Source organism: Leishmania panamensis, assembly GCF_000755165.1.
Source record: "Leishmania panamensis strain MHOM/PA/94/PSC-1 chromosome 12 sequence".
In the NCBI taxonomy this organism is placed as follows: domain Eukaryota; phylum Euglenozoa; class Kinetoplastea; order Trypanosomatida; family Trypanosomatidae; genus Leishmania; species Leishmania panamensis.
This window is the reverse complement of record NC_025857.1, coordinates 480,838-490,321: the sequence shown is the minus strand read 5'-3', so window position 1 is coordinate 490,321 and position 9,484 is coordinate 480,838. Positions and strand designations below refer to the sequence as shown.

Genomic DNA, 9,484 nt, shown 5'->3' with positions numbered 1-9,484 from the left:
GTAACAGAAAAATCTGAGAGGTTAGTATTAGAGGTGCAAAAAGGGCATGAAAGAGCGCATGCCAGCCTGCAGCGAGCTGAGTCTCTCCACCCCCAATGATGAAGGTTTTTTAGGAAGGAAGAGGGAAAAGGAGGGTTTTTCCGTGCAGGCGTGCTGCTCCGCTAGTTTCTTGATGCAGCCCCAGATGCGTTGTTGAATACTACATGAGGCTTCTCTTCAGGTGAAACGAGCGTCGGGGTGTCACTTTATTGGGTGTGGGGTGTAAAGACAGCGCTGTTGTCAAAGCGCTTCGTGCACACTTGGTCCGTAGGGGTCCTCTTTGATGAACATGCGCGCATGCTCGAGTCATACCGAGGCACGCGCAGGTTCCCTCACAGGACAGAAAACGGGTGCGCTGCTCTGAATTGCTGCGTATTATTGCCGGGTGTGCAATGGAGTTGCCTGCAGCTATTAACTGATGTTGGTGTGCATGAGAATCCTGTTCGCAGGGCAGCCTTCGCAGCTTTTGTCCCCTCACCGAGCAGCGTCGGAGGTAACCTGCACAACAAGTATGCAGCCCAATAGTGCCGGAACTGCGCAATCAGGGTGGTGCTCAAAACCTGTGGCTACGTTACCTGCTGGAAGGTCGAAAACCTCGAACGTCCATTGGTGTTCCGCAAGTGCGTCGAGAAGTGCTTGAAAAATGGCCTCGTTTCCAGCTCGTGTTAGACTCCGGGGGGTGTACACCAGCCACCACTCCAAACTGCCAGGTGGCGTGCTTGGGTTGGAACCTGCGTGGTGCATTCTTGCTATTTCGGAGACAGTGGATACCAAAAGGGGCACTGCAGCGGCGTCATACAAGACGTCAGCCGCGATAATAGTTATCGACGACGCAGCAGCGGACTCGTGAAAGCAGGGCTGCAGTGCTTCCTGAACGGATGGGAGATCACCCCACCGGAGCAAAGCTGTGGATGCAGTGACTGCAGCGCACGACACACACGCCGCATTGCATTGCTCATTGAGGTTTTTTCGGGCCAGCGACACACACTCGGGGTTGCCGTCTGTGGCCCATACGTGAACCGTGGTTGAGGACGAGGGCAACTGCCCGTTCGGATCTGCCAGGCGAAGACTACGCAGCAGAGCACACAGGGCCACGGCGACAATACCAGAGCCGCACCCCAGCTCAATCACGTGAGCTTTCGCCCTCTTAGCGACTCTTAATCGCGTTTGTATGCAGTGAGGATTTTGTACAAGCCATTCGATAAACGCTAGTGCACCACTCCACACGATGAGACCCGTTGAGTCGATACCAGATAGCAGACCCACCGCATCGCAGGGCGGAAGCACATCAAATGCACGGAGCTGGAAGGCAAAGTTCAGCAAGGCCGGCACGACTTCTGCGTTGGGTTTCAGCAGCGTGTACGTCACGAGGGAGTAAAATGGTTCGCCTTCTACTCGCTCCGAGCGGTCAGAGGGATGTGTGGTGGTAAAGGGCATGGGTAATGCCTTGAGACAGCGCCATGGAGCACCGCCGAGGAACGAGCAATGTGCTGCTGCTGCTGTTTTTCGAGAGAGATTCATTCATACACATAGGTGGATACAGTGAAGAGGGCACAGTGAGAGAAACCGAAACATCAGTCACACTGATGTCGTGAGTGAAGAGAGGAGGAAAGCATTGCGACTGCTGAATTAATGAGGAATACAGAACAGTGGGTGGAGGGTGGAAAACACCCCTATACCCTACTGTGGCAGAGTGGTGGTAGGGAGTCAATGAATCCAGCCTCCGGCTCGTCCATTTTAGCCGGGCCTCTCTCCTCGAGCTTCGTTTACCGCGTAAAGGAAAAGACAGAGATCGAACTTTGCTCGACAGGAATCGTGCACGAAGAAGCCGCCAAGCGGCCATCGTCATCTATGCAGGTGGAGGGAGACGGTACGGGCTGCAGTGCAGAAAGAGGGCCTTTATCTGACGTTGCCGCCTCCCCGACAACAATCCGTAGTCTATGAAGAGAAGAAAAGTACAGAAGCAGGCTCGCACGAAGCGACGTCACCGAGTAGTAGCACTAAGAACTCCCACACGAAAGCCCCTCCTAGCGGTACAGCGGTTAGTACTCGAATCGCATCCTTGATGGCGACAGGAGCGATGCGTGACGAACTCCAGTGGGCTGCCGAGAGCTTAGATGTTCCCTGCCTTCATTGTGCCGTTGCCCAAGTGAGGTACGTGTGTCGGATGGGGCAAGTCGCACGTCGACAGAGTCCATCACACCGCCGACAGTGATTGGGAGCCGCAGTATTGGTGCCTCCATCAGACGCGCGACGTCGGTTGAAGTGCTTGCTCGTAGACTGCCCTCAAAACTTCTGCGCGTGTAGCGAGAGGCGATGTAGCTTCGGAGTCGTGCTACGCCTTCGACATAGCCTGTTGGGACGCTGGATGATGGACCTGGTGCAGGATGGTACGTCACCCGCGGCGTTTCTGGGGTGGCATGCAGGAGGTCTTGCTGAGCTTCCTGCGCTGTCAGCTTTGCGAAGTAGGACTTCGTTGGCCTATTGTACTGAACGTCCCTCGTGTCAGGAGCCTTCGTTGTATACGGGGTGATGTGAGGCTGGAAGGTGCACTCGGCCGCGGTCTCGTCAGCCGGTCTGGCAGATGTTCGCTTTTGGTGCTGCTCCATTCCTTTTTCGTACAAGCGCAAGAACACTGTGCTACCTGAAGCCCCGGAAGTGCGTGGCGTCGCAGGGGCTGCCGACGCGCGTCGTGGCGAATGTGTTGCAGCTCGCTCGCTTTGGACTTTGTGAGATTGGTGGCACGGCGACACGCAAGTTTTCCTGTGCTCGCTTGACACCGTTTCCACCGCGTATCGAGGGAAGGCGTTCAAGAGTGAGCGCCTGCGTTGCGACGAAGTTTGTAGGTTTGGTGGTTTTGTTTCGGTCCTTGCGCGCTCCTTCTTGTCTTTCTCTAGGGTGGCAAGTGCAACGGCTTCCGCCATGCGGGACGGCGGGGTAGGAGGAGAAAGCAACACTGTTGTGTTCCGGTCTGTGGAGAGCGACACCTGCCGAGGTGGTGTTGCGGGCTCAGCCGGAATCGATTCAACGGTGGTGCAACGTTCCAGCATGGGAAGTGGAGAGGCAAGGCAGTAGCTGCACACGCACTCCGCCACGCGTGCCATATCGACTGCCTCGGCGCACGGCTCACCCATCACGATGTCGTACCAGCAGTCGTCTATATCCTCCTGATTCCACCCCAGGGACGCGGCTAACGTAGCAAATCCCGCGTAGCTGAGACGGCCGCCGTAGCCACCGTGCGCGCGCGGGCGAGTGAGGAGATCGATGAGGCGCTCATTTGGCCGCGCCCAGCCAAGGGGACTATTCTCTGACGACGACGAGCTAGGTATGGTATTGGGGTCATCACGGCGCAGCGACGTCATTGTGGTGGTGTTAGACAGGACTAAAGTTTGAAACAAAAATGCTGAGAAAGCGATCGGAAAAAGACTGGTGAGACGCAACACAGCCCTCAGCGCTGCTGTGCACGAACCCTGGGGGTACGCGTGCTTGTCTGAGTAGCAAGACCTCTGTGTCGTTCTCGAGGTAGTCCACGACCGCGAGGAACGAAGAAGTACAATGACGAGGAAGAGGGAGAGCTAGTGAGAAGCAGGTGCAGGAACAATAGGAGAAGCGCACGATAATGAATAAAAAATCACCAAGACCGGAGAGTGGTGGGGAAAAATACGAGAGAGAGGGGTGAGCCGGAGAGAGAGAGAGATCTACACTCACGAATGTGCGAAGCTAGAATAACGCAAAAGCCCCTAGCGCTGCAGTATATATCTGTGTACAGTGGCGCTGGACTAGAAGAAAAGGTCTCTTGCAAAATAGCATAGGTGGCCCGAGTGAGCAACCACGGAGGTGTCCTAATGAACTTCCCTACAATCCTTCTCTCAATAGGGATAAAAACCACAGCGCTCCCCCCTCGGCGCACACCATGAGGCGCCCTTGGTGCGATGCACTTTGGAAGGACGCAAAGCAAGGGAGGATGTAAAACAATATTCGTGTCTTTATTTGCCCTTAGCCAGTGATTTGCGGCTGGTGGAGGTGACCATAGCGACAGCAGCCATGATGCGCACGCCAGCTGCACGGTAGAGTACAATGTGCGTCCCTACCTCCGCGCACGGAGCTATGAGCGGAGGCTTTCAGTAGGTTAGCGGGTGTTGGTCATGCGTACCTTCAGGAGGCGCCAACAGCAATAACAACGCAAGAGAAGAGATGGTTTGCAGTATTTGGTATTGGAGCGTAGTGTACGGTTGTGGGTGCTTTGTTTCAATTTTTCTTCTGTGTGCCAGTCATTGGCGGAAACTTCAGCAGTGCAACTTTTCTCACTTCGGTGTCGCTTTGAGGTCGCATCACTCGTCCGCAGCTCTCCTTCTTCTCACCTCGCCCTTGACTCAGCGCGGCAAAGAGTTTATTGGCTTGCGGCTTGCTCACCCCCCGGCACTGTTGTGGCGTGCCAACTGCAGACGCAATGCGCAGAAACGAACAAGAAAGAAAGGAGGAAACTTACAAAGAAGGAAAGAGAGGCGCAGTGGCGCTTCTTCCGAGCCGCGCAGCGGATAACGAGAAAAATGACGCGCGCGTCGAAAGGGGGGGGACACGAACAGACGGTGAAAGAGAGAGCGTGTTGTGATAAACGCCCGTTCCTTTGGTATGGACACAGCAGTGCAGCTTTCACCGAAGGAAACATACCACGTAGAGAGAAAGAAAACCGTAAGAGATTCAAAACATTCACACAAGGCAGAAATAGATGAATACGTACAGACCACTGCAAGCCTTATTCGTATTTTTCTTTAGCAATACGAGCACCTGGTGCATACAGACGACCATTCAGATGTTACTTGAGGCTGTTTCGTTGTCGTCATGGGGCTTCCATCGCGCACATCCTTCCCTACCCGTTTCCGATGTTGACGCGCATCATTAACTGAGGGCATGCATGAGTGTCATGCAAGACACGCACACACCTCAAGAATAGATGCTACAGGGGTACGTGCATGGGTCTGTACGTTTTGCCAAGGTACCTCTACGCGGGAAAATGCATCTCCCAGTCGGTGAAGGAGGGTAAGGGAGAAAGTGAGTGTGGTAAGGAGTACAGCACGGCTCAGTTGCTTCTTCCTCGGCATAGTCCTCCGACAGAAACTGAAATATCTTTGGAATACCCCCAATGGCGGGCTGAATCAGTGCGTTCGGGGTGTAACAATGCGTGGAGGTGGGTGCAGATGAGCCTGTGCGTGCCTAGCAGAACCACCTGGCCTCCTCAGCAGTAAGCAACGAGGATAAGCATTCCGTAACGTTCTCTCGTTCCTCTAGTACACAGAGTTGTTCCTTCAGAAGAGGTCCAACTCCTTTTGAGGAGCGCGCTACAACGTCCCTCCCCCTACCATAATGAGTGTGCCCCACTACTCTGGGACCACCACATGTGAAGCAGGAGGTGCGCCAACAACCGCAGCGGTCAGTCGATTCGACTTGACGCATTACACCTCATGAACTTAACGTGGATACGACAGCAGTTGGTGACAAGATACAGGCGAGCATCGGAAAAGATCAAAGGTTGCACAAAATGAAGAATTGAGACCAAAATGAAAACGCGCCGTACAGCAAACCTTCATAGTGGAGGGGGGGGGGGTAGATGCCCCAGAAACACAGCGCAAAGAAACACGCAGAGGTAAGGGAAATACTCGCACACACGCGATACGCGCACCTATACACAACCATTAATAGAGAGGGAGAGACACATCTGCAAACGCAAACCTGCACAACGGAGTGTGTGCATGTGCTGGGCACTAAGGGCACACACAAATGCGCAGAGGGACACAGAAGAGGGCACACAGGGGTCACAAAGACTCGACCGCAGAAAACACGAAGGGGGAGATAACACGAGTGACCCAAAAGATGCGCTAACAGCTGTAAAACCACAGGAGAACAACAAAGACAACTCACATACGCATTTTCTTCTTCGACGGGTCCACTCCACCGCGAACAAGCCAGCCAATTCAGGCGCACACGCAACCGCCCCTCGTCCAACTCGGCAGCAGGCTGCGCTGTCGGCGCTACACAAACCGGAGTGGGGGGCACGCCTTGATCCACGCGGGCCGCCTCCGGCATCCTGCTCAATGGGCGGGGGCGGGGGCGTCGTCTGCCGTGCGGGTAACAGGGGGGCGGCCGTGGCGCACGCCGGGGGGGCCGAGGAGCAGGCCGGCCAGCCCCAGCCCGCGGACCCCGGAGGCCCCCCGCCGCGGCATGCCATAACGTGGTGTGTAGACTCTCCACAGAGGAGTCTAGAGGACTCGATGGCGCCATTCGGGCCGCTCCCGCCATGCTTCCGGCATCCGTGCCGCATTAGCCCACCCGGTGGGATGTCGGAGATACCGCGGGTTTCGCACACATGCACCTCGGCGTTCATTGGCGTGGATCTCCGCGCGTCTTTTCCGTCCATAACCGCTGCTCCTCTGCTCTCCCACATACCCTCCTTAAATGTGGCACACCATGCCAGCTATGCTTGACAGTGCACGCCGCCACAAGCGGGAGGGACCCGTGCATAGGCATGTGTCTGCGCACAGAGAGCTCACAGTCTGTCGTCCTGGAGGCACACAGAGGAGCAGCGGTGGACACCCCGCGAGGGGAATCCCAAGCACTTCGGGTGGGATGCACGTGATCGCATCACTGCGTGAAAGGCGATAGCGTGAAAGGCGGTAGGCTTCGAGCCCCGAAGGGTTGGCGAATCCCACGTAGCATGTCGGGCGCAACGCCGGGTCTGATGCTCTCATAGCAAGATAGGAAAAATTGGAGGGCGAGTGGTACCACAATACCAGTGCAACAGCGGTCCGAATTTCGCATAGTTGTAGCAGTATCGACAGGATTCGGCGTGAGCCTGTACAGCCGTCATTGTAACCGCACGCCACTTCCGCATAGTGCCAGGCCAGACCTCCCCGCTGATATCACGTGTCCATGCAGACGCCTGCTTGAAGGCAAGCTGCAGGCTGCTTAGCCTCCCCACCTTTTGAGAGGAAAGGTGCAAACCACTGAGATGCCGTGCACTGCGGTGGTTGGCATCAGTCAGGACTTCATTACACTCGCCAGGCAAGAGACAAAATGTCAGCAAAAGTTTTATTGTGGAAAAAAGAAGAAAACAAGCCAAGATGTGGCGTAGTGTCGTTCTTCAAGCAGTCGGTGCCGCGGCGGCGGCATGAGAGTCAAATGTGGGCCGCATATACTGCGCGGACATCTCTTGAAAGAGAGTGTAGATCTGCAACACCACTTCGCTCTCCTCCATTGCTTGGCAGCACTCCGTCCAGCTCATGGTCTCACTCAGCACGCGCTGGTGAGCAGCAGACCGGCCGCGCAGAAGGTAGTCGTCCCATGGTACCTCCTGCGCCAGCGCTTGCATGTCTGTCCCACTCGCGCGCATCCACGGCCGAAGCCACTCCTTCAGCTCCTCAAACGACTCTGAACCCTTTGTGGGAGACTTGGAGGATGAGCGCCGCAGTCGCTCATATGCCTTGTTGGTGAGATTCTTCCTGAAGCCGGCGTCCATGTCCTTCAGAAAGGCACACAGGCGCTGCTTGTCTTCGTTGGTGAGAAAAGCCACGGCACGTTCACACTCGAGTTGCAATGCGCCAACTGTGTCGTGCTGCACAAAGCATGGTATCTCGTCGTCCTCCAGCATGTTAGGAGCGGTAATGAGGCACCGCCTCATGCACGACAAGAGGCCGGGCGTCACAGCGATTTCCAGCACGCTTAGAAGTGGCTCTGTGGATTTTGTCTGGTACAGAGCCGGTGCATCCAGCATTGCGTCACGGCAGGTGGCGAAGCCGAAGCAGCGCACCTCCCGCGTCGAGTTCACACGCTGTACGGCGATGTGGACGGCAAGGGGACTCCCCCAGCACGCCAGGCACCGGCGTATGAACACATCCTTTGGGCAGCGCTCCTGCACCGCGCCGCCACACAAATTCTTTTTTATGAGGGCGCAGTACGTCTGCCACACTCGCGCGCATTTCATTGTGAAGGCGCACACACTCGCTGTGAGCAGCACATACAGCCGATCTAGCGGCGGTGCGCAAAAGTGAAGGGACAACTTTGCCGACCAGGACGCCGTGGCCTCCTTCAACGTGGCAAACCCCGACCCGCTGTCGTTGCAGAAAAGTCGCTCGTAGACCGGCGAGTTCGCCAAGAAGAGCCTCGAGTGGTGCAGCGTCAGCAGTGGGAGGGCCTCCGTGACGACGCGCTCTCTAATGATGCGAACCAAAGTGGCAGAGCTGAGGTCATTGTGGCCTTTACCGTCCTCCTGGTAAAGGTAGGTCACGCATGGTTTCGCAGCGGTGTCACGGGCCCGCTGAAGAGCGTAGGAGTGGTTGATGCTCACAGTGGTATCGTGGGTGCCGTGATGAAGCACAACTGGGCAACTTACGTCTGTAATTATGTCGATTGTGCGAAACCAGTTGTACCCCAGAAAGTTCGCAATGGACACAGCGTTCTGCGAGAACTCGTTGATGCAGTCGCTAAGCGCAGTGAAAGGGCATTGGAGAATGAGCAGGCAGGGGCTCAGGGGCGGCGGAAGGAAAGCGGCCAAAAATGCGGCGGGAGAGGAGCCAAGTGAGCGGCCGCAGAGGATGACTTGATTTGCAGACACACCAAAGTAGCGGCACAGGAAGAAGTAGGCAGAAAGCGTGTCTTGATGAATGCTCGCCTCGGTGATGGGAGTGTGGGTGAGACCATAGCCGGAGTACTCGAAGAGCAACACGCTGACGGAGGCCTCTTTGCCCACGTATCGGAGCTCCTTGTAGGCTATCCCGATGTCTACGGCATTGGGGTGGGCATACAAAAGGACGTGTGTTGCCTTGGGGTTCACGAGCAGATAGCCGTAGGTGAAGACGCCGGTTTCGAGATGGGTGAGTGGGTCGACAAGGGGGATGTGGACGAGTTTGTTAGGACGGGTGGAGGTGTCATAGGTGGCGACTTTCGGGCGAGGGAAAATGATCGACTTGACGAAGGCGTCCAGACGGCTGGGCATGACTACCATCCTCAAGAATGAGACGCGTCGCTAACGTGCGTCCCTCTGTATGAGCGCGGGTATGTGGGGCAAGCAGTGGTGGTGCCAACGAAGAGGAGGGGACAACAGTGGCGAAGTGCAGCGAAAGGTGGTAGCAGAGCGCACAGGCAATAAAGCAGCGGCGGTGAAGCGAATAGCATTCACCGAGAAGGGGGGAGGAGGGGAGTTGGTACCGCGCAGGCACAGGAAATGGAGTGGGTGTGCCCGAGGAGTTAGCAGGAATTCTCAGGAAGAGAGAGTGACAACGTGAAGAGAGGGAGTGTCGTCAATGGTATACGAGGAGAAGGCGGCGCTCGACTTTATTTCTGTCCGTGTGCTTCACTGTGTCGGTGGAGCCCAATCACACGCAGGCTGCCCACACGGGAGGCCTCAGCAGACAAAGACGCAAGAGCAATGACAGGACAAGTATTTTGCGAA

At 56.0% G+C, this 9,484-nt stretch overlaps 3 protein-coding genes across 3 annotated transcripts, besides 1 other annotated feature; all 3 read right to left on the bottom strand.

Annotated features, from left to right (window-relative positions):
* Positions 1–513: 513 nt before the first annotated feature.
* Positions 514–1,476, bottom strand: LPMP_121040 (hypothetical protein; the record flags this gene model as incomplete). Its single annotated transcript, XM_010698782.1, has 1 exon — positions 514–1,476. One exon carries the CDS (start codon positions 1,474–1,476, stop codon positions 514–516), a length of 963 nt encoding a protein of 320 aa, XP_010697084.1.
* Positions 1,477–2,081: 605 nt separating this feature from the next.
* Positions 2,082–3,401, bottom strand: LPMP_121030 (hypothetical protein; the record flags this gene model as incomplete). Its single annotated transcript, XM_010698781.1, has 1 exon — positions 2,082–3,401. One exon carries the CDS (start codon positions 3,399–3,401, stop codon positions 2,082–2,084), a length of 1,320 nt encoding a protein of 439 aa, XP_010697083.1.
* Positions 3,402–5,981: 2,580 nt separating this feature from the next.
* Positions 5,982–7,014: a repeat region.
* A 163-nt stretch (positions 7,015–7,177) lies between these two features.
* Positions 7,178–9,037, bottom strand: LPMP_121020 (serine peptidase; the record flags this gene model as incomplete). Its single annotated transcript, XM_010698780.1, has 1 exon — positions 7,178–9,037. The coding sequence occupies one exon, from the start codon at positions 9,035–9,037 to the stop codon at positions 7,178–7,180; it is 1,860 nt and encodes a 619-aa protein (XP_010697082.1).
* Between the last annotated feature and the right edge of the window lie 447 nt (positions 9,038–9,484).